Here is a 24,756-nt window from a genome sequence, read left to right as displayed (position 1 = left end):
TATTCCAATTTAATACCTAATTCATTCTCTTTCTTATTGAAAAACATAACAATCGATTTCATTATTTAATGATCGTTATAAAACCTACTCAGATAGTAGTGAAGCAGAACATCACACGAGGACAGAGATCTCCTCTTATATATATTTACGTATGGAAACATGATAACAATCTAAAACAGTTGTATTTAGGATCGGACAAACCAATACTCACTTTACACAGCATGTCAGTATAAACAAGAACCCTAAAGAACACACACACGCGCGTACTACATACATATATATATATATATATATATATATATATATATATATTTGGATCAGAGCCCGGGCTTGATATATTTTTGACGGCTTCTCGTTTTCCTTCCCAAGTAGGCTTAGGCAAGATCATAACAAAAGCCCAGCCCATGCCAGCTATAGTCTTCTTTAATTGTAAGAAATTATAGATATACATATATGAACAAGTCATTGCAAGAACGCAACGAAATTTTTCCCATGGAAAATGATTGCACAGAGTTTTTTTTTTTTGTTTTTATGTTAAAGTAGACTCACCAACCTGCTTTTCTGTAGGTGTAAAAGGGACTTAATTTATTTGTTTTCATGCTTTCACTTTTAATTCTAATGTAGTGACAGCATTGCACATAAAAGTTGAACCATACCAATGAGTCCAATTTTTACTTGGCTTGGATTCATAATTCCTCAAAATTAGTATCTGACCTTAATAAGCTAGGATTTACGACCTTATAGAAATGAAATTATCTCCACTTTTGACTCTTAAGTTAGGGTTTAATCCCAAGTTTAATGATTTCTTTTATTGATCATTTATAGAGTAAGAGTGAAAATACAAATAAAAAATAATTTTCTAAACAAAACAAGCCAAAATGTGTAAATTTACATAAAATTGATTTGTGGATGAGAAAGAATAGAGAAGGAAAGACATGAACACAAGATTTATGTGATTCAATCACGCTCTCTTACATCCATGGAAAAAAGACCCAAAGTCAAAAGGATTGTGTGAATTTTTTTTATAAAAAATATAACTCCATTAATTAATTGATAATAGTTACACAAATATCAATTTAAATCTATTATCATGAATGATCCAGCTACAGACTCGTGTAACATTATAATTACAATTTAATATCAATTTTAAGTGTATTTATTTAAAAATATTAAACACTTTAATATTTCTCTAATTTTATCTTTTTTTTAGATCTCTCTTTTTCTATCCTTAAAAAAGAGAAAAAAAACCTCTCATATCTTAATTTTAATTTATATAAAAGTGCCCATAATTCGAGCCAAGCCTACTGAACTTTTCTTTTAAAAGTTAAGTAACCTCTCAACACTTGAACAGCTACCTCTGATTTTAACCATGTATGTGTGTGGGTGGGGGGGAAAATGTAACGAATTTCGATTGAAAATTAAAAATTTATTCAACCCTACGTCAGTTAAAAAAGAGTGAGCTACAGCTATAGCTAGAGGATTAATTTAAGATTTTTAAAATATTAGTTAGTGTTGGATACACCAATTGGATCGTTCCTTTGCGCCCTGGTCGTCTGTCTCCTTTCAAGAAATCAAGCGGGGCTTTTAGAAGACACAAAAAGTCTGTGCAAACTCCAATATGTTAACCCTAATGGGGCTTCAGGTTTTCCAGCTCATGAGTTGCCTCCTTTATCTCCAATATTTTCACTTTTATTTTAGTGTTTCCTTTTTTTCCTGTTTTGATTATATCCTCGACAGATCAGTCCTGATCAGCTAGCTCAGCTAGACCTTGCGACTACTAGTTATAATCATCCTTTGTTTTTCCCATCTTAGCCATGTGATCAGCTTATAGTGCATCCATCATGGCATTGGCTCAAAAGAGCTACAAACCAAATACTAGTATTAATAAATTTATATGAAAAATTAGACATTTTTAACTATGAAAACTGTCATTCTCCATTATCAGTGGTTTATGGAAATTTTGATATCTTTAATAATAAGATTTAATTGGCTTTTAGGGTTTCATGTATAATTTTGTATTATTTTTCGAAGAGACTTTTATCTCAATAGTAACGAAGAAGTCTTAAAAATTCTGGATCCCAGCTATAAGTTAAGGTCATATTATGTGTGGATCTCATATAATTTCATGTTAAAATTGTGTATATATTAAAATTTTTTAATTGTAAGGAAAAACTACAAAATTTGAAAAAAAAAATTCTGAATATATAGTTTGAATAAGAGATATAAAATCTTTACTCTTAAAATTTATATTATTGACACACACTGTTATTATAGTTAATTATAATTATAATTCTTATTTATATACATAATTTAATTTCACAAAAATTACACTAATTAATTTTTGTGAAAGATGACAAGTTGTAGCCTGGGGAGGACCTGTATACCTAGCCACTGGCTAGGTTGATAGGGAGTTTATTAAAAATATTGGCAGGAATAATGAAATGTTTTACAGTTGGTCTTATTCATAAAGAACATGGGGAGAGTTACAGATTGGCTGTGGCTTTCCTGTCATATGACCAGAAAAATTCAAAGTTGAAAAAATATATATGAATTAATTTTATAAGCAGCAACCAAAATTCACTTTACGCATGCACCATAAAAGATTGGTGTCGATTATCTACCATCAATTTTCTGTCTTATTTTATGAAGTAGATGCTTTTATTTGGAACCTTTTGTACTATTACCAATATTTTTTATAGCAAGGTTCGGAGCATTTGACCGAATGCTCTTTGCTTCTTGCTGTTTCATTGGTTTTTAGGGTATAAATTCTTCAATTACCTTTTTCCTTTCTCTATAAAGTGTGCTTTTTTCCCAGGTAAAAAGTTGGAAAACGAAAGGAATTTCTCAAAAAGCAACAAGAAAAAAAAAAAACAAGAAATCAAATTAGAGTAACGAGAATGCTTCTTGCTTCCAATGGTCGGTCTCTCATTATGCAACAGTTCTATAGAGAAAATAAACCCCAATTTAGAACAAACCAAACAACAACGACAAGAAGAAGTACTTAGCAAATTGTTTTTGGAAAACCATGTGTGATTGAATTAATTGATGTTTGATATTTCCAAGGATATCGATCAAGTCTCTAATCTTTAGATTATAGATAAAAGACTAGATTTAGCACAACTCCTTTTATCACAGTGTATCACTATAAAACTTTTCTTATCAACGTCGATCAACACTTTTTAAATATTTACGAATTAAACTTATATTGTCTTATTTCGAAGGTTCTCATGTAATACTAACTCATCTTCTACATCAGTAATGAATTTAAAGACCTTTTCTAATGATCATAGGGAGAGTTTTTTTTTTCTTTTGGACTGAGGATCTAAATTTTTTGTTTCAGGAAATTGGGTGCCTGCTCTAACTGATACAATATCTACAATTTGAAGAAATACAAACCATGCATTGCTTGGTACAAAGAAAGAAGATTATCATGTGATAGAAATATAAAACATCTATCTTTTATCTCTTTGGCCAAAACCCTAAGCTAAGGGTCTTTGATAACTTGAGGTCAGAGAGTTGACTGTGTAACGGTACTGGACCATTGCCAGTAATGCACCAATTTATTAATATCTCACTACCAAGCTAGAATACAAGAAACTTTAGTAAAATTTAATTGCAGAATTAGTTTTTTAGTTGTTGGTTGCATATGTTTGGGGTTGGACCTCAAGGAGTTTTCTTCTTTATAGCCCTCTTTCCATGGATTTAGATATCCTTGATATAGCTTTTTGCAAAGAGAAAAAGTGCCATTAAGGAATTCCATAATAGCATTGAAATTTAATTGAAACCACCAAGTTTGACTTGTGATTGTTTGTTAACACTTCTTTTGGTTGCTTTTGAATGTGACCACACGTGCTTTTGTGGTTCAAAAAGAGTAGTTTGAGCATACATTATTATTAAGCCCGAGTCTTCTTATTTAGTTTCTTTACCCCCAAATTAACAACAGTCTACCATTTCATAGCAATATGAAACCCTCACGTATAATAATTATAACCATAATAATCTTTTACCAAAATGTTCAAATTGTACAATTTTTTGAATTTTTTCATCATAAAAATAACGATTCCAAAGTGGGTCTTATTGTGGTTGCACAATGGTGAATCTCAAATACAATTAGTGAACTAAGTAAAAGTGTTTTCAATAAATTTCTTCTAATTTTGCAATTTAATTATAATTTCTATATATATTAAATTAAAATAAACACCACAAAATTGATTCTTTGAATTTTATGATTTTTTAAATAATGGTCTAGGTATATGAACATTCATCAATTAATTTGCTAATGAATTTACACTAGGATTTATATATTTGTGAATTAATGAAGAGAAATTTATTTACACTTAATTTAATTCCATACCTATATATATACTAATGTGAATATATTTCAAAAATCAAAAGTATGAGAATCATAAGTTGAAAGAATCACGTGAGAAAGAACAAATTAATTAAAAATTTTCAAGCATATATGAAAGTGTAATGATCAACATCTGGTACTGTCTCTAATAGTTTTAATCTTTCTTAGAGGGTTGAGATCTAAGGATTGAATCAATTCCCCTACATCCTCATATACTTTTTAAAAAAAGAATCTATATATATAGCCTTTATAGCAGATAGCATACAATAATTTAAAAAAAGAAAAGAAAACAATATATTATGCATTCCTCCATGATGCTAGACTGCTAGTATGGTTGGGTACCACGGCATTCATGCTTCTATATATTCTGGATATTACTCAGCACTAAACCTTGTTCCATCATCAGTGCTCTCTACAAAACAGCCATGGCAAAGGTAGCACATGATCCATCCTCACTCATCGACGGCGGGGAAACCATAAGTGTAAGACCAGTTCCAGATTCATCACTCCATGTGAACGGTGGAGATGGCCCTTACAGCTACACCAGGAACTCCTACTATCAGGTATATAATTAATATACCTCTCCTTCTGTTCCTTGATGTATTAATTTTTCACCATATTTCAACAAATCCATGAACGAAACATCATGCGAGCATATTGCATGCATAACCAGCTGCTGCTCTGAAATTATATAACCTGTCTTCATTAACCCAGTTTGTGTCTTGAACAACATCTCTGTTTTCTCTGCACTTTTGTTGTTTATGCGACTATAGAGGTGGATCTATGTGATAAAACTTAAAAAAACGAAACTACTCTCTCAAGAAAATGTGGTCGGAATTGGGTTAGTGATTGCTTGGTTGCTTAATGCAAGAGTTGACTCCTCTGTAGATGGAAACCATGGCCGTTGGCCAGTTTAATGCAAAGATTCTTTCTCATGCTGATTAGGCCCTAGCTATATACCCTATGTGTTAATATTCTATGCTAATACAACCAATGTCTAGAACCCTGCACACACTTCAATTTTCCATTTTCTTGGACAACTATATCTTTGTTTATACCAATCAATGCAAAGTTTTTCTTTTTGATTTTAATTTTTGCCTATATACATACATACACACAGACACACACACACACACACACACACATATATATATATATATATATATTAGTATTTTATGATTTCAATTTATGTAAACAATTACACCAATTGCATATTACCATTTTCTTCATATTTTACAAGTTTGAAATTTCTTTCGTATAATTTTCTGTTATGAACAATAATAAACAATTACATTTTACCATTATGCAAATCATTTTTATTCAAATTGTATCATTTCTTTTATTTTCCTTTTTTTAAAAGAAAAAACTGTATAGGTAGATCATTTCAGTTTAATTAATTGGTCATCAAAAGATGATGTCTATATACTATATTGTCTACTAATTACTCTTTAAATTGACATTCTCGATAAAATTTTCAAATATGATTTCTTTATATTTTTAAATTTCTATTGGTTATTTTTTTTAAAAAAAGTTCTTTAAAAACTTTGAATATAGTAATTTCAAATACTTATTTTTTTTAGATTTAATTTAATAAAATACTTAAATTGTTAAAATTAAAGCAGAAAAGTTGTTTGTCATAGCAGATTGGACTTCAAACATGAACATGAAGAGCCAAAAAAAGAAGGAATGGAGAAGAGAAATTGTATCTCATTGTTCATTATTAGAATCCTTCATAAATAGACTTGAGCTATATTTCAAGGGGTCACTCGCTCCTATTCCATAAGACCTAATCTCCTTTCTTCAAGATTTTTGAACTTGAGATCTTTATATTGAAAGTTCAAAGTTCTAAATATTGCAGCTGTCCTTTGTTTTAATACTTAATTAATTAAGTTGAAAAAGAGTAACTATGTATCAATTATATATGGAAGCCTTCAAGGAGATACTTGATGGTTAGAGCTTGCTAAGATCTTGAATTTTTTGAGAAAGGGGAGTGAGATTTATGGGATGGGAGAGCTAATGTTATTTTTGTAATCCAAGTCTAATGGGTTTTCACATTTAAAAAAAGTATAAAGTATTAAATTCTCGAATTTGATTTAAATGTGTAGTACCTTATTTCATTTAATAAAGCTATGTAAATTGAATTCTAATATGATTAAATTCAACTACAGATTAAATTCAACTACAAGTTAATAATATATATGTGGTATCCAAAAATTAGTAATAAAAACAAAAATATAAAATTTTTGTAATAATAAATATTGTGGATATGGAGGATTCGAAAATTTTTATAACCACTTCTTTAGGGAGATATGTGACTTCTAATTATTGAATTAAGATGTATTCTATTAATTAATTATATATATATATAGACTTGTTCATTAATAATGAATTTTATGTATGCGAAACATGATAATGAGTGTATTGAAAAGTAATTAATAAAAAAGTAACATAGGAAAGCAGTATTATTTGCATCATAAATGTAAAAAGTATCATATACAACAATTAAAACCAAACGATTAGTTCTAAAACCAATTATTGTTATATGAAACATTGTCACCCAAATTAATATACGAGTATTAATGCAGCATTCTTTTAGTAATACAATCCTTCTTGCTTGTCACAAAAATCTTTGTTGACTTTGATATAAAAAATGTGGGTCACAATTGGCAGAGACTAGCTGCAAATGTGGTTCAGAAAAAAATCAATGGAGCAATTACAATGAAGCTTGATGTGGAAAAGCTCTCTTCTGGATCGAATACAATTTTTGTTGCAGATTTGGGATGTGCTGTTGGGCCGAATACCTTCGATGCAATGCAAGATGTTCTGGAGTTCATTAAGCAGAAGTACAAGCTTCAATGCCCCAAGTCTAAAATGCTTGAGTTCCTGGTGTTTTTCAACGATCAACCCTCCAACGATTTCAATGCACTCTTCATGTCTTTCCCACAGGAAAGGCCATATTTTGCAGCCGGCGTGCCCGGTTCTTTCCATCAGCGATTATTTCCGGAATCCTCCATCCATTTGGTGCATTGTTCGTATGCACTCCATTGGCTTTCCAAATTGCCGCAAGAGTTGTTAGATAAGAATTCTCTTGCATGGAACAAGGGGAGGGTTCACTACACAAATGCTCCCGACGAAGTTGTCAAGGCTTATGCATCTCAATTTGCAAAGGACATGTTGGACTTTCTCGATGCTAGAGCAAAGGAGCTTGTGATTGGTGGGATGATGATCATGATCATGCCAGGTATGCCTGATGGGATGCCTTATTCTCAGCTGGCAGCTAGTCTGATGTATGATTTTATGGCATCTTGCTTCATGGATATGGCAAATGAGGTAAGTTATCCAAGACATTAGTGATTAAAGCATTAAACCATCTAATTTTTCTTCTCTCTTTTTGGCTTTTGGTACAAGAAAGAGATTTTCAGGTCGAACCCAAGATCTTCACCCAAATCTCATTATATTTGTTAAATTGAATTAGAATCACTTAAAAATATAAAGATTGAGCTGAGTCTGGTGTCATACCTTAATTTAGAAAGAAGGCATAATTGAAATACCCTTTGCATCTTTCGAATATTAAATTGACCCCCCGCAGAGAGGCAAAATCAGATACATATGACCAATACTTTTCTAATACAGGGATTGATAAGTGAAGATCAGGTGGATTCCTTTAACTTGCCAATATATACCCCGTCTGCGGAGGAGATGACCGCTCTGGTAGCCAGAAATGGGCATTTTAGCATTGAGAGTTTGGAGTTAACCAACCCAGCTTCCTTGGTGGATGGTCCAGTCGATATAAAAGCTTGGGTAATTCATGTAAGGGCAGCAATGGAGGGAATGTTGACCAAACACTTTACCGGCGACAGTATCGATGAAATGTTTGAACGACTGACCCAAAAACTATTAAAGTTTTCTGAACAGGTGGAATCAGGATACAAGGAACGAACTCAGCTACTAGTTGTTTTAATACGAAAATGAGGGTTTAGTGATTCTATCTTACTGTTTCTTGCCAATTCTTCTATGTTAAATCTCCTTTTCTGTATCCTCCCAATCCACTTAATTTACTCGCTGTTTTACCTTTCAAAAAAAAAATTTACTTGTTTTGTTGCAATAATATATATTGTAGCTGCAACACTACGTCAGTTACAATCTAAAATTTTATTAACAAAGTATTGAGTTTGAATCTTAATATATAGTGTTATATATATATATATATATATATGAGATGAAAATGTTTTTTTTTATTTTTCATTTTTTGTAATTCAAGGTTAGTCATTCATATGTGTCAAAAGAAAAAACTTGAAACTCCGTTTCAATAAGATAATGTGAATTTTAAAAATTATACAAGAGTTTAAGTTAATGATCATGACTAATAATTTGAATTTAAACTTTTGAAGTTATGTAGTTTAGACTTTGAAAATTGTTATGTCAGCGGTACTTGACCCAAATTGTTATATTATGAATTTCACATTTTCAACTCATGCTTAACATTTTTTTTTTGAAAAGTGGAAATAAGAATTTCATTGTAGATTAGAGAAGAACCAGTGCTTACAAAGGCAAAAATCACAGGAATACAAAAAGCTGCGGCTAAGGAACCAGTGCTTAACATACTCATTTTTTTAAATAATAATTTTATTATGACATAATATTTAAAAATTATTTTTTAAAAATATTAAATAAATTTATATTTTTAATTATATTTAATTAAATTTATATACCATAAATCACTTTATGTCACATAACAAATTGAAATATCATTATAGATAATGATGTGATATATTAACATAATTATGTGATATTTTTAATTTTATATTATTATTACATTAAACTTGATATATTGACATATTATAATAAATAATAAAATAATTATATGATAGCTTTAAATTTCATATCATTACCATGTTAACATCATTATAAATATAAAATAATATTTAATGAATATTAATTAATTAATAATTAATTATAATAATTTATTTAATTTAAAATAAAAATATAAAAATAAAATATCAAAATACAAATTTATTTAAAAATTTTTAAATACTTTAACGATTGTTTCAAACCTAATACCTTTTATTATTTAAAATTAAAAACAAAACATAAAACATTAAATAATCACAGTGGATGGCAGCCTCTCTTATTCGTTCCAATTCAACTTTACTTTTTCTTTGACAGAACCCTCGCGTTTTGTACGAGACAAGTGACAAGTGACAAATGATTTAATGTGTGGATACCCTTTTAAGTCAATCAAAGCAAGCTAGCTAGCTCTCCTAGCTACTACCATTTTAATAAATAATTTTAAAGATGTGCAGACCAGATCGCAAGGACCACAGCCAAGACATGGGGCTCCCATTTATTTAGTGAAATCAGTATCATGATTTTTGGCCGGAGATTAACGACATATTAACTAATGCCACCTTTTATTAATGCAATATCATTTCTAATTAGTTAAATATGCATCTGACAACGAAATCGATCCATATGATATTGATGCCGTACAAATTGATTGGAAATATAATAATCTTAGGTCTCAATCCATATATATTGTGGTCCTTAATTCGTTTTCTGTTTTTTGGCCCTTTTGATGAAAGATGTGGTCCTTAACTCGTGATGCATGTACCATATGACAGTAATAAAGAAATACAATTTTTTATGCATGCACCATATGGGATGAAGTAAGCAGGAAATAGGATTAGCGAAGAAAATTAATTTCCTTTTTTTTTTTTAAGTAAGAAAGAGGAAAAGGAAAGGGAAAGGCTATTCATCCAAGCAAAGAAATAATACCTTTTTTTTCTTTTATTTTCTTTCTTTTCCTTCCTTCATGCATGGTGTTAGTCATCCTGTGTTAGCCCGTGTATGTCCCAAACGAAAGAAATCAGCCAAGTTAATTAGAATTAATTAAGCTGTTTGTTTTGTTGTATATTAGAGGGATCTTATATGTGTGCTTACAACCAAACATCTAATGATTCTAATGTAGTCTGTTAAATATTGTCTGTAATCAATGTAGTACAAGGGTCAATATACCATCTAAAAGATACATTAGTACAAAAGGGAATATTGGTCATTTTATTTTTTTCTTATATGCAAACCAAAGTACCTCACTTAACATATGATTCAGAGTTCTCTTAATGATAATCCACTTAATTAGTAGTCGAGGGACTTCATGCGTGCATGGCTAACCAACTAACTTAATTCGTTGTTAGCTTGGGATTTGGATGAGTATTATCAGCTTGAATTTATTAGTTTTACTTATATAATAATTTCATCTGTTTATCACATGTAAAGAATGATAACTTTTATATCGATCAAGAATTCTTGAATTATATTCAACATTTAATTCTATGATAAATGTATATATTTAAAGAATTGGATTTGAATTAATTTTTTTTAACAAAGCATAAGAGAGTTTCAAATATTTTTTAAAATTGAAAATGACATTAAGTTAAGCTTAAACTACCATATCCCTTTCATTTAGAGTCAGCTTGGACCCATGATTTTAACATATATATAAACTATTTAATTTATTAGAAAATGACATTTCATGCCCCAAAAAACATTATGGCCAACGCATTTCGCATGCATATATGATCTCACATACTCCTCTGCCTATATATGTGCAAATTAAGTTTACTAATTGTAGTCACTAAGCCTTGCTCTAGTGATCTAAAGAACACAGGAATTAATTAGTTCGTCTCAAAGAGACAACAAGAGAGGAGGGATGGCGACTATGGTGTCTAATTTACTTAAAAAGAAGAGCGAACCAGCAGTGAATTCGCCAGCGCAGGTGATCGGTGGACATGGCACTGACAGCTACTCCAACAACTCCTTCTACCAGGTTTACAATTTAACCCATAGTTGAAAAAAAAGAAAAGAAAAGAAAGAATTTAACCAATACGATCAATGCTCGAAATCTCGTGATATTGATTACTCCATTCGTCTCTTTTTTGTTATTTTTCTTTTATTTTTATAAAAATTAAGATAAAAAATTTGATTTTAATATATATTATATTAAAATTTAAATTTTTTTTATAATATAGATGTTCAATATTTTTAATATGAAAAAGTTAAAAAAAATCATGAAAAGTAAATTTGAAATATTAAAAGTGAAAATAGATGCATGAAAAAGGGAAAAAAAGACTTCAATTAGGGACATCTTAAAAAACAAAGATGAATAAAGAAAAAGGGGCAGAAGGGATAATGTATTGCATGTCCATGTTAATTTGTCCATTTATATTTGCGTACACACACATGAGATTCACGATTAATAATTGAATTTTATTTTATTTTATTCCGTAAACCAATCAATATATAAAAGTATTTTACATTTTGAATCCCTTCATCTTATTAATGAAAAAGGTAAAGTGACAACCTTAACTATCTTAGTAGTAAAGTAGATGCTAGAGATTAATTGATTTTAAATTTTGGATAAATATTTATTTAGTTACCTAATTTTTAATTTTTTTTATTTTTGTCAATTAATTTTGAAAATCATGTTTTGGTCACTAATGTTTATAAAAATTGAAATTTTAATTACTCAATCATTAAAAATTAAAACCCATATTATATAACTTTTTAAGTTAATTGAATTTGACATGTGACATGTCCATATCAACTTATTTGTCACATGATAATACATATGCCACCTGCATTATCTTTAGATAAGTCATATAACTAAAGTTAGCAGATTTGAAATTATGTAAGATAATCGATAGTTTTAATAGTTGAATGATCAAAATATTAATTTTTATAAATGTTGATAATCAAAACGTAATTTTTTAAAATTAAGTGATTAAAAAATAAAAATTATTGAAATGTTAAGTGATTAAATTGGAGATTTATTCTGTAATTTTTAATTAAGTTTGAGTTTCTTATAAGTTTTCTCATGATTTATGGATGGTTTCCGCCTATATATATTGGTTCTCTTCTTTAGCGTATATTAGCAATAACATATATAGCAAGAGTTTGACTATTTAATAAATTGGATTTTCTGCTAATAAACGTATTTTGTTAAAATTTGGCTACTAGTAAATTATATAGTATTTGTTATCACAAAGAACAAAAAAATTAAATGAAGGGCCTACTTATACCCTATTTGCAGAAATTAGCAGCAAATGTTGTGAAGAAAAAGATTGAAGATGCAATTATGATGAAGCTAGATGTGGCATCCTTCTCTTCCACTTCCAACATAATTCGTCTTGCAGATTTCGGTTGTGGGGTTGGATCAAATACAATAACCGCTATGCATGATTTACTAGAGTTTGTAAAGAAGAAGTATAGGTCTCAGTGTCCTGTGTCTCAAATGCCAGAATTTCAAGTGATTTTCAATGATCAATCCACCAATGATTTTAACACCCTCTTTACCTCTCTCCCGCAAGACAAGGAATACATGGTGGCTGGGGTGCCAGGTTCTTTCCATGACCAAGTGCTGCCCAAATCATCTCTCCATTTAGCCCATTGTTCGTATTCACTTCATTGGCTCTCTAAGTTGCCAAAGGAATTGCAAGACAAGCTCTCTCCTGCATGGAACAAAGGCAAGATTCACTACACCAGTGCTCCACAGGAGGTTTTAAATGCGTACGCAACTCAGTTCGCTGAAGACTTGGACAATTTCTTGAATGCTAGAGCTCAGGAGATTGTATCAGGAGGAATGATGTTGATTGTTGGCTCAGGTATACCAGACGGGATGTCTTATTCTCAAGTTGTAAATGGTTTGATGTACAATTGCATGGGATCCATCCTCATGGACATGGTGAAAACGGTACGTTTATTGCACTGGCAAACATATAAGATGACGAGTCATTAGAAAATTTTGGTATTCGTTTTCTTCTGATATTCCCCTGTTTCTAGTTCTTAGAATTTGAAACTCTGTTACAGGGATCTATCAATGAAGCTGAAATTGATGCGTTCAACTTGCCTATATACGCTTGCCCTCCTGGGGAATTCACTGCGGGAGTGGAAAGAAACGGGTTGTTTACTGTAGAGGTGATAGAATTGATGAACCCTGCACCATGGCTGAAAGGTCCCATCGACATCCCTGCATTTGTGAAACATGTGAGAGCTGCAATGGAGGGAATGTTCAGCAAGCATTTTTCCAGAGAGACCATTGATGAATTGTTCAATCAGCTTGTTCCAAGACTGTCAGAGATTTCTCAGCAAATGGAATCATGTTACAGGGATGGGCTTCAGCTATTTGCCATACTAAAACGTAAATAGATTAAGATTCAAATGCTTGAAAGTCACGCCTAAATTTCGAAAATTTACTACTGCACTGTAATTGTATTAAGAAGTAATGGAAGTGCAAATTTATTCTGTGTTTTTGGATCGACTGCATGTAGAAATGGGCATATGTGGAGTAAGTGAACCTATTCATGAAGAAAATACTTATTTTTATAAAATAATATTTTGATAGATAATGAATAAATTCAAGAGAGAAGAGTGAATTCTAACTTTAAATATATAAAAAATAATATATTCATTTTATATAAAAACTAAAAAAATCTCATGATTTTAAATCTAAGTCTATTTTCTTATTAGCCACTTACTTTCAAATGTAATATAAAAATAAATAAATACATTCTCCCACTAGTATTTATATTTATTAGAACCATCGACTTTTGTTTAATTTGATTTATTTTATTAATACAATGATATTTGATATATTTTATGCTTGTTTTATATATTTTTATAAATAAAAATATCAAAGTAAAAACAATCTTAACATAATTTGTAAAATATTTTACCTATTTTATGAAAATTATTACCTATTTTCCTTATTTATGTTAATAACCGAAACTTCAATTTTTCATGAAATTTACCTTAGAATCGCTGGCAAACGTAAAGTTGCTGTAAAAGTGACAGTTGATTCTCTTCATTCTTTTTGAAGGGATAGGGCGGAGCTAAGTCGCCGCAATCAAAAAGCCTCCATGAAGCATCACTATCGCCGCCACTGCCACCAAGTCATAACCGTTAACCGCCGCCACTATGCCACCAAATACATAGCCAAAATAACCTCAACTTCCCCAAGCGGCCGCATCCTCTCCGCCGAAGTCTTCACTCCTATCCTCCCCGCCGACTCCCGCGGCTACCCAATCCCACGCCACCACCTCATCTGTAAAGCCACACATATTCTTACCAAATCCCCATCCGATCCTTTCCTCGATCTCTCCCAATACCTGTCCTCCCTCTCCCCAACGCTCACCACCACCGAAGCCTCCCTCATTCTCAAATCCCTAAACTGCTCTTCGCTCGCCTTAAGGTTCTTCCACTTTTGCCCCTCCCTTTGCCCCAATTTCCGCCACGACCCTTTCACCTACGCGCGTCTCTTCCTCATTCTGTCCAAATCATTGCGCCCCGACCGCTTCGACACCGTCCGGTCACTCCTCCACGACATGGAGAAATCCGGCACTCGTGGCAACATCTCCATCATCAATATCCTCATCGGATTTTTTGGAAACACTGAGGATTTGGACACTTGTAAAATGCTAGTGAAGAAATGGGAGTTGAAGATGAACGCTTATACTTATAAGTGCCTGGTTCAAGCTTACTTAAGGTCACGCGACTCCGGGAAGGCGTTTTCGGTTTATGAGGAGATGAAGAGGAAAGGCTATAAATTGGATGTGTTTGGTTATAACATGTTGTTGGATGCTTTGGCAAAGGATGAAAAGGTTTGCTTCTCTTATCTCTTCTTAAATTGATGGATATGTTCTTACTTCTTACAAATTTTATTTGGTTTTCTTGTGGTTATTGCCCAATGCTTTATTATTTGTACAGTTCTCTTTTGAGTGTGAGGAGTTTGACTCCATTGAGAATATTCGAAATCTTTTGGGTTTTTGGAGTAAGAGCAAATACTGCATTGATTGCAAAAGCAAAGTTTTTGATTGATTGTGCTTGATGGTCGGAATTTATTGGGAGCATTTACCTCTGAACCTCATACATTTCTGTTTTCGAACTTCAACATTGTTATTTTGAGTGTGAAGTTGCTTAGCAGTAGTGTTAGTAGGGTACTTTTATTTCCTTCTAATAATTTTGAAAAATTCATAGGAAGGAAACATTTCAATATAATTGCGTTAATATCAAGTTTTGATTTTGTTACTGGATGTATCAGTTTCATTGGCCCTGAAGTGATAATCTGATTTGCAGCATTTGACAGGTTGATGAGGCATACATGGTTTTTGAAGACATGAGACGAAAGCATTGTGAGCCTGATGAGTACACATATACAATTATGATCAGATTGACTGGAAAACTTGGTAGATGTGATGAATCACTGAAATTTTTTGATGAAATGATATCGAAAGGCTGTTCTCTTAATTTAATTGCTTATAATACAATAATTCAGGCACTAGCCAATGGGCGGATGGTTGACAAGGTTATTAGCCTCTTCTCTAAAATGGTGGGGAAAGGTTGTCGGCCCAATGAATTTACATACAGTGTCATTCTAAACGTTCTGGTTGCAGAAGGGCGGCTTAATAAACTAGATGAAGTTATTGAAGTATCAAAGAAATATATGAGTAAGTCAATATATGCATATCTTGTAAGGACGCTGAGTAAGCTGGGTCATGCAAGTGAGGCTCACCGGTTATTTTGCAACATGTGGAACTTCCACGATAAGGGAGACAAGGATGCTTATGTGTCAATGTTGGAAAGCCTGTGTAGTGCGGGTAAAACAACTGAGGCTCTGGACCTGCTAAGTAAGATTCATGAAAAGGGAATAAATACTGATACGGGCATGTATAACACAGTGATTTCAACACTTGGTAGGTTAAAGCAAATATCCCATCTTCATGACCTTTATGAAAAGATGAAACAGCATGGCCCTTCGCCTGACATATTTACGTATAATATTCTAATCTCCAGCTTTGGAAGGGCTGGAAAAGTTGATGAGGCTATCGAAATCTTTGAAGAACTTGAGAAAAGCGATTGTAAACCTGATATTGTATCTTATAATTCTTTGATCAATTGCCTTGGGAAAAACGGTAATCTTGATGAAGCTCACATAAGATTCAAGGAGATGCAAGAGAGAGGATTAAATCCTGATGTTGTAACATACAGCACACTCATTGAGTGCTTTGGCAAAACAGATAAAGTTGAGATGGCTTGCACATTATTTGATGAAATGCTTGCTGAAGGCTGCTATCCTAACATTGTGACATACAACATTTTGCTCGACTGTCTCGAGAAAAGTGGGAGGACTGCCGAAGCAGTGGATCTCTATGCAAAGCTTAAGCAGCAGGGGTTAACACCTGATTCAATTACATATGCGGTGCTTGAACGGCTGCAAAGTGGTCCACGGAAGAAATTCAAAGTTCGCAGGCAAAATCCCATTACTGGTTGGATTGTTAGCCCTCTGAGATGATGGTGATGATTAAATTTTCAATGCATGACTACAAAAGGTTACACATAAATTTAACCACTGTTCATTTGGTTAGCTAATTTGAGGTTTTTTTTCCACCTTATAAACCCCTTTATGAGTCAGAATTGAGAAAAAGGTTTCTAGAGCTGACCCTAAGTAGTTACATATCAAGGCTAGGGTGAGTTGAGTTGTGTGCTTAGCTGGTTGGTCGGAGAAGCTCCTTAAGGGATGTATCTGGTTTAGATAATATTGTTACAGAGTATCTAATTGGTTCTCAGTACATTGTGGATTACTTTCATAGATAAAGTACAATAGGGCACAAGGGGAGAAGATTTTGCTTATTTTGGCTCCTACTATGCTTGTTGGTTTGCTGCTAAGCTAGTGACAGCAGGGGAGGGCCTTAATGATGACACAAGCATTTCTATCGGAAATAAGGAGCCTGCAAGCTTTGAGCCTGCTAGAAACCTTCTCTGATGATATATCAAGGTTCATAATGCATTTGGCTTCTTAGAATGCTCTTCCCCTCCCCTCCCTGACCTTTTTCTTTGGATAAGCACTGTATCTGTTCTCAATCTGTACCATATCTGTTTATTTGCAGATACTTTTGAATCTGTGCCCCTTCCAATTTTATTAAAGGCTGGCATTCTGAATAACACTTACATATTGCAATGAAGTTGTAGGATAGGGTCTTGGAGATCCCCCCTTTGCAATCCGAATTATCTTTCTTCTGGTGTTGTTCAAAAATATTCTTCGTTCTCAATTTTATATAGTGAAAATAATAAAATTTACTTATCTCCCTTTTTCCTCATTGTTCTTTTGTTAGGGCCATATCCAATGCATCTAGGTTTAGCCCATGAATTCATGATGCATGGTTGCATGGCATATATAGCTTATTAAAACGTGTATAGACCATTAGCATTGATCATTTTATTGTTCATATTTAATATCAAACATGTTTTATGTGGGTGCCTTTATGAAATATTGGAACTTCAGCAGAATATTGTGGTTTGCAAGAACTGTTGACAAGTGATGATTTTCGTTTTGTGATAAAATGGAGAAAATTAAGATAGGCTCTTTTCTCCTCATGGACAGTTAGTTACTTATCATCGAAAGCAGGCTATTAAGATTCATTCCTCAATATTTAGCGGTGAAATTTAGTTATCCAGTGCATGCACTGCATCCTTGTGCTAGCTTTCTAACGCAAGACCTGGACTTGGTTAATCTTATAATTCGTCCCGTCTTTGCTTTCTAACAGCGCCATTGCTGCACCTGATAAACCATATGGATCCCAAGATTCAAGGCAGAAATCCATCATCTGGGTTTACTTGCCATCAAGGTTCATCGGGGAGACCATTAATTCATTATGTCTGGAACTTGAAATTTCCACCCGTGTCCCGCCCTTCAACCCTCCTCCCTCCCTTCTTATCTAGGTATTGAGGCTGAGCACAAAAAGTACTGCTGGTAATCACCAAAGACCAATATGTAATAATTAAATTAATAATAATAATATAAATAATAATTCTTAACTAAATTGCTACTTAAAAATACCCTAACTATAAATTGGCCCTTCTTGATTTTTATACCTAGCCTCCCTCTCCAGAAAGAAGAGACTTGAACTATACTTTAAAGAAAATGGAAATGGAATTACACCGTATGAATTATTGAGTCACATATTTAAGTGAAAATTAACTTTTAATTTGAAGAGAAGAATGCGTATATAGATTATCAAATCAATCATTAAGAAATGCTTTAATTGCTTAATTACTATGCCGAGTTTGCATGCAAATTTTGACCCATGAGTCTAAACCTATGCAAACGGTCTAAACATAAACGTAATATCCTTCCAACTCTCCGGTGAGTAAAGCTAGATCACATGCATAAAATCCAAGAGGAATAGCGGATGATCATTTATACAGATGCCCTAATAATAATATAATCCTCTACAATACAAAGGGAAGGAGTTGGAGATAATTTTTTAGGTATTTTTTAATGAATAAAAAAATTTTATTTATTTATTTATTTATGAAATGATTTAATTGATGTAGTGGTAGATGTTTTATTTTATTCTATTTTTTGGGTAAATACAACTTTATTCAAATTGATTTTTAGTTTTTAAGCATTTTCTCCTTGTAATTAAGTATAATAAATTTACCAATTTATTTCTCTTCTAAATTACAAACTTATAAGAAAATAAATAATAAAATGATAAACTAAAATAAGTTAAAAAAACTATCAATATAATAAAGCTTAAGCTTGCAAAAGCTTGATTCCATGTATCTTATTTCAATATGTACAGAATCAATTGAACTCATGCACTAAAATAGACAAATCGTCAAAAACCAGCCACCATGTGAACTGGCGGTGGCGAATCAGTCAAATGCATATGCTTTCAATTTTTGTTTTCTGGAAAGCTGCTACGGCGGCCGAGCCTTCACGATATTAATAGTGTAAGCACAATTTCAACTCTAAATTATAATTAAAACAATTTAATATTATTCATCGAAAGCAATTTTATTCAAGAAATTGAATTATTCACGAATAGAAAAGAGATAATAAATAATAAATTTATAAACACATATTCTTTTATGAATACTAAATTATCTGCTTATCGAGACACTTAAAACATTATTATTATTATTATTATTATTATTATTATTATTAAGCCAATTGACAAGAACTACTTAATAATCTTAAAGATCTAAAACTAAATATTTAAATGAGATATTTTTTTATTAAAATTAAGAAAAAAAATTTATTAAAATTTTTAACTAAATTTTTAAGTCAATAAATCAACTATTATATAAAATAGAAACAATATAACAATATAATATAAACTCTAACTTAAAGTAAAAAAAGTTTGTAAATATTAAAATAATATTTTTTAATTATTGAATATTTATTGCAAACAGCAAATGAGATCAATGACTTTATGAAAATAATAGTATAATAGATTTTTTTTATGTTTTTTGGAAGAAAATTGAAGTTAAAAGAAAAAATAGCAAATGAGAAAATAAGAATTCAAAAATGGATATTATAAATTGAAAAAAAAGTTTTATATATAAAAAAATAGCTATTGGAGATAATTAAATACATTAATTGATTGAAAATAGAAAAAATAGTTGAGAAAAAAAAAAGCTGTTGGAGATTGTTAAATACATATTAATGTTGGTTAATTAGAAATAACAAAAATAATTGAGAATTAATAGTTTTGTAGGAATTGAGAATTGATAAAAAAATTAAAATTTATCAAGCACATAATTAGAAAAGTAAAAAAATATCTTATTTTATTAATTATCTTAACTTTTACATAGAAAATGAGTCAAACAATTAAGAATTAATAAAAATGTGAAAAAGAGATAAAATAAATATTTATTAGATCTAAGAGAATAGATAGATGTTTTATTAATTATCTTTATTTTTATATATTTTTAACACAATTAATTATTATTTTTATTATAAAATTAAAGGCTTATAAAAATTTATGGCCCAAAGCCCCCTTACCCTTGAGCCGGCACTGCTAATGGAATTAGTTTAATTGAACTAGGCATGTGATGACTAATCTGCATCGGAAAGGCCAAGTCCTAAAAGCGTCGGCAACTCACAAAATTGTAGATAAGAGCTTTGGACTTCCATTTTCTCTCCAATCCTTTGTGATTTTCTGCCCTTTGGTGGGTTTTCTTTTTCTAATTTCAGAATTGTCAACGCTCATTCATAATTGTAAATAGAGTGATTGGTGACATATCCACAATATTAGGAGTCCATCCCTCCATTATTAGATGAACATATGTTTATATTTTTTCAATTCCATTATGTCTACAAACAATCAATCCAAACATAAAAGATTTTAAGCTGGCAAATAAGGTTTTAGGATTGTGATAGAGCTTTGATTTGATTTAGGAGAGATCTGTGGGCAAAAGGGCTAAACAAAATGCCTTAGGAGTGACTTTAACCCTTTTTGGTCCACTTTTCCACTCTAAAAAAGCTTATAAGTTAGATCAAATAGAATGTTTTTTATAAAGGAAAATATTAATAGGCTTATTAACACTAATTAAGGTGATAATTTTAAAAATAAACTTGTAACAAATGCATATTTTTTAAGCATAGTGAATTAAATCACAAAAATATTTTAACTAATCTTAACCGGTATTTAGTATTTATAAGCACCCGTTACTCGGACCCTTATTTTTATAAAAACTAAGCAAACCCATATTCCAATTTTGAATCGTTACTTGACAATGACTATGAAATGATTAATTGAGAATTAATCCAAAAATGGGTTTTTGTTCTCATGGTTCAATGTATCTATTTATGTATTACTTTTCTCCACTTTTCCTATCTCAAATAGTCCTGCCTTTGAAAAGAAGGAATACCAGAGCCGGTTGAAGCTTGGCAATGGTGTCTCTTAAAATCCAAATATATAAATTCTTTCCTGTTTTCATGTGACTTGTTTGTGGCCTAATGATCACTTAGAGAAACATATCATGAACTTTAGATTCTCCAAATATTCTCCCTTGTGTATATGGTCAAACATACTACAATTGCTTACACTGTTTTGAAACAAATGGAGAAGCAGAAATCTCATCTCAGAGCCATCATCTTGACTGTACATTTCAGCAATATATGTGTGGAAAATCATTTCGAAAATGATTTCCATTGCCATGTAATACAATCCATCAAACGTGAATCACATGAATCCCTGACATATTTGATTGCCTGTTTCAAAAGTCAAAACTTAAACGCTTGAAGCATAAACAATAAGATTCCCTCTTGGAAAAGGAAAATAAAAGACAAAAGAAATCTAGAAATTAATTAAAAAAGCATAAAACTTTGAGTAATTCGATCATTTTCATACATTCAGAGATCCAAACATTCATAGAATGATTCACTTTGTAAGCAGTAGATTTTAGAAATGAGAAATATGAACAGTATATTTTAATAACTATATAGTCTTATTGTTATTTTTATTATAAAGTTAATCAAAAGGACTCAGGTTCCAGTTAAATAAGTACAAAAAGGAGACACGATATACCCTTTTTAAACAGGAGGAAACTGGCTTAGCAGGCTATGTAGCAAGTAGAATAATCTTGTTATTCTAAGAGCAAATCACACCATGGCATTGCTCCTAGTCTTGTTTCTTGCCGACATTCTAACACTCTCACAGGGATCATCACAACCGGATCATGTCCACCGCCATATTCACCTCCTCCGGCCTCAATCCGGTGCCGGAGGAGATCTTGTACCTGGTTTGTCATGCCTGAGCTGGCGACTTGGCGTGGAAACTAACAACATTATTGGGTGGAAGACTATTCCACAAGAGTGTGGAGGTTATGTAGGTCATTACATGTTAGGGAACCAGTATCGGAAAGACTCCAAAGCAGTAGCGGACGAGGCTTTTCTCTACGCCCGAAGCCTGAAGCTGCCTAGAGACGACAAAGACGTTTGGATCTTTGACGTAGATGAGACGACCCTCTCCAATTTGCCTTATTATGCTGAGCATGGATTCGGGTATGTAATCACTCACTCCATTGTATATATTTTATCATATATATATATAAATCATTTTTACTTTGTCTGTGTAAGGAATATTATAATAGTTTCGTAAGAAAAATATGAATTTAAAAAAAATTCAAAATAATCTTATTCTGATCAAATATCATACTTAACTCTTTAATTAGTGTATGATTTTTTTTATTTAAAGAGTAGAGTTTGAATTTTTTTTAATTTAAAAACAAATTAAGGAACAATGCTTACACATTTCATAATGTTTTCATAGTACTTAACAATGAAAGAATTTTCATTTTCACCTTAATTTCTCTCATCCTGTTTGGGTGAAAAATCTTAAATGTAGATAATCTTTTATTAGATAATCTGATAACTTTAAATTACTAGATAATCTTAATGCTTATTAAACATCTAATTACAATAAATACGATTAAATATATTGATTAACAATATTATCATTATCATTATAGAGAGAAGTGTAGTGTTTAGATTCAATTTTAGAATAATTTTTGACTAAATTAAGAGCTAATCGAAGTGTTATTATGTGAAACATGCGACTCCTTAAAAGTTGAATATGAAACCATTTAAACCATTTTTTTTCTCTTTTCGCATTTCTTATGCTTATGGGCGGCTGGTTTACAATCTTTTTCTCATTATTACTCCTCTGTGTTAATCAAAATTATAAATAATAAGGCAAGTGTGGCCAGTCCATGATTAAATCTATGATGTAAAATTAATATTTAAGGCTAAACCCATTTCTTTTCCTCATCAATATCTGTATATATCTTGACAAGTTTTATCTAAAGATTCATAGAAAAAGTTGGGTGAAAAATAAAAGGAAACGCAAATGTTTTCTTCTTCTCCATTGGGTGTCCCCGCCCGTCCTCTTTTCTTTTCTCTCCAGACAATCAGAGCGTCGTTTATCAATTTGGCATGGTCGTTTTGCATTACTATAGCTATATTTTTTTTCCTTTTTTTGTCGAATTCTGTAGCATTTCATATCGTATTATTCAACCATGTTGAGGTCTAGTTACATTTTGCACGAGCATGGAACACCTGAATATTATGCTAAGGACAGATATATTTTGGGCAGTGTGCCATGAAATTCTATAGGATAACGATATGTCACAAATGTCAGAGCATGCGAATCTTTACGTATCTTATTAAGTATTCAATTCTCCAACTTCGAGGACAGATTAGCAATCCCAAGGCTTAATTATTACATTATTTATTTCTTTCCACATGTACTATAATAACATGAAAATTACGACGTCCGTTGGCCAGTCATGTTTAACTTTTTGTGGAAGGATAGAAAAATTTTAAAGAATGGGTGAAAATGAGTAATGAAATTTTAAATAGAATGATCCAAATGATTGAAAATATTTTTGATAATTTATTTAAATAATATAACTATTAAATTATAAAATATTTTGTGTAAAAACATTTCAAGACCAGAGTATGTAATACATTTTTCTTTTGTTTTTGAATAATTAGATGGGTGATTTTGTTGAATAATGTTGACATGAATGAAATTTTCAGGGTGGAGCCATTCAATGCCACATTGTTCAATAAATGGGTAATGGAAGGCAAAGCTCCAGCTTTGCCTGAGAGTTTTAAGCTATACAAGAAGTTATTATCTCTTGGGATTAAGGCTGTTTTCGTAACTGGAAGAGCAGAAGACCAAAGACGTACAACAGCTGCTAATCTAAAGAAAGTTGGATTCCACACTTGGGAGAAGCTTATACTCAAGTAAGTTTCATTACTTAAAGCCATTGCAAATTTGTCTTACTTTTATTGTTTGAAACTATATTGTCTCGAATCATAGACAAAATGATCTAGCTCGTAAATAAATCAAATGTAAGAGAATTATTTTTTGTATCTACTCGAACATGACATTCTTCATTGCAGGGAATCATCCTATTCAGGAAAAACATCAGTAGTATACAAATCAAATGAGAGGAAAAAGCTGGAGAAGAATGGGTACAGAATCGTTGGAAATATAGGTGATCAATGGAGTGATCTCTTGGGCACCAACACTGGCAATCGGACGTTCAAGCTGCCGGATCCAATGTACTACATTAGCTGAAGCTGAAGTTAAGAACTATGACAAAAATGTTGCTGCGCCTGCCCTTAGGAAAACCCTCTAGCTGGAATCCGTATTATCATTTCTTTACTCTATACCTTATGTCTGGGAAAACTTGCAAAAGTTCAAGGGCAGGATTGATGCAACCCATTGTTAAGATAAAACTAGCTTGAGCTTTGTTTATTTTCTGAACTAAGTATTGGGTATGTGTCCATTACTTGATAGATATTGTACAAGTGTTAATCATGCATGTAGTGTATCTATATATTTTTTTTATATAATTGGAGAAGGGGGATTCTAACCTGCTCTTTAAATAGGGAGATCATATATTAACCAATGAATTAAATGTTCGGGTGCTGCATGCATGTATTACATATATATTTGTATCTCTCTTCAATTAATGCTATGCTCGATGTTTGCAAAGTTACTTTCTCTTAACTTTGTTCTAAGTTCTCTGCATTATTGTTTTCATAATCT

At 31.6% G+C, this 24,756-nt stretch overlaps 3 protein-coding genes and 1 pseudogene across 4 annotated transcripts; all 4 read left to right on the top strand.

Annotated features, from left to right (window-relative positions):
* The first annotated feature begins 4,776 nt into the window (after positions 1 to 4,776).
* Positions 4,777 to 8,523, top strand: LOC110423514 (loganic acid O-methyltransferase-like). The gene is made up of 3 exons (XM_021437733.1): positions 4,777 to 4,914; positions 7,022 to 7,681; positions 7,985 to 8,523. Exons 1-3 carry the CDS (start codon positions 4,777 to 4,779, stop codon positions 8,321 to 8,323), a joined length of 1,137 nt encoding a protein of 378 aa, XP_021293408.1. The 3' UTR covers positions 8,324 to 8,523.
* A 2,537-nt stretch (positions 8,524 to 11,060) lies between these two features.
* On the top strand, positions 11,061 to 13,555 carry LOC110423602 (loganic acid O-methyltransferase pseudogene; annotated as a pseudogene). The gene is made up of 3 exons (XR_016351708.1): positions 11,061 to 11,177; positions 12,441 to 13,100; positions 13,217 to 13,555. The product of XR_016351708.1 is annotated as a loganic acid O-methyltransferase pseudogene (transcript).
* A 614-nt stretch (positions 13,556 to 14,169) lies between these two features.
* On the top strand, positions 14,170 to 17,898 carry ABO5 (ABA Overly-Sensitive 5). Its single transcript, XM_021437865.1, has 2 exons — positions 14,170 to 15,006; positions 15,492 to 17,898. Exons 1-2 carry the CDS (start codon positions 14,266 to 14,268, stop codon positions 16,695 to 16,697), a joined length of 1,947 nt encoding a protein of 648 aa, XP_021293540.1. The 5' UTR covers positions 14,170 to 14,265; the 3' UTR covers positions 16,698 to 17,898.
* Positions 17,899 to 21,776: 3,878 nt separating this feature from the next.
* On the top strand, positions 21,777 to 24,282 carry LOC110423506 (acid phosphatase 1-like). The gene is made up of 3 exons (XM_021437723.1): positions 21,777 to 22,199; positions 23,736 to 23,945; positions 24,105 to 24,282. Exons 1-3 carry the CDS (start codon positions 21,805 to 21,807, stop codon positions 24,280 to 24,282), a joined length of 783 nt encoding a protein of 260 aa, XP_021293398.1. The 5' UTR covers positions 21,777 to 21,804.
* Positions 24,283 to 24,756: the final 474 nt, after the last annotated feature.

This window comes from Theobroma umbraticum, unplaced genomic scaffold (genome assembly GCF_002168275.2).
Source record: "Theobroma umbraticum cultivar Fairchild unplaced genomic scaffold, ASM216827v3 scaffold_20.0, whole genome shotgun sequence".
Classification (NCBI taxonomy): Eukaryota; Viridiplantae; Streptophyta; class Magnoliopsida; order Malvales; family Malvaceae; genus Theobroma; species Theobroma umbraticum.
The sequence above is the reverse complement of the archived record's forward strand: the minus strand, read 5'-3'. Positions and strand labels throughout refer to the sequence as shown.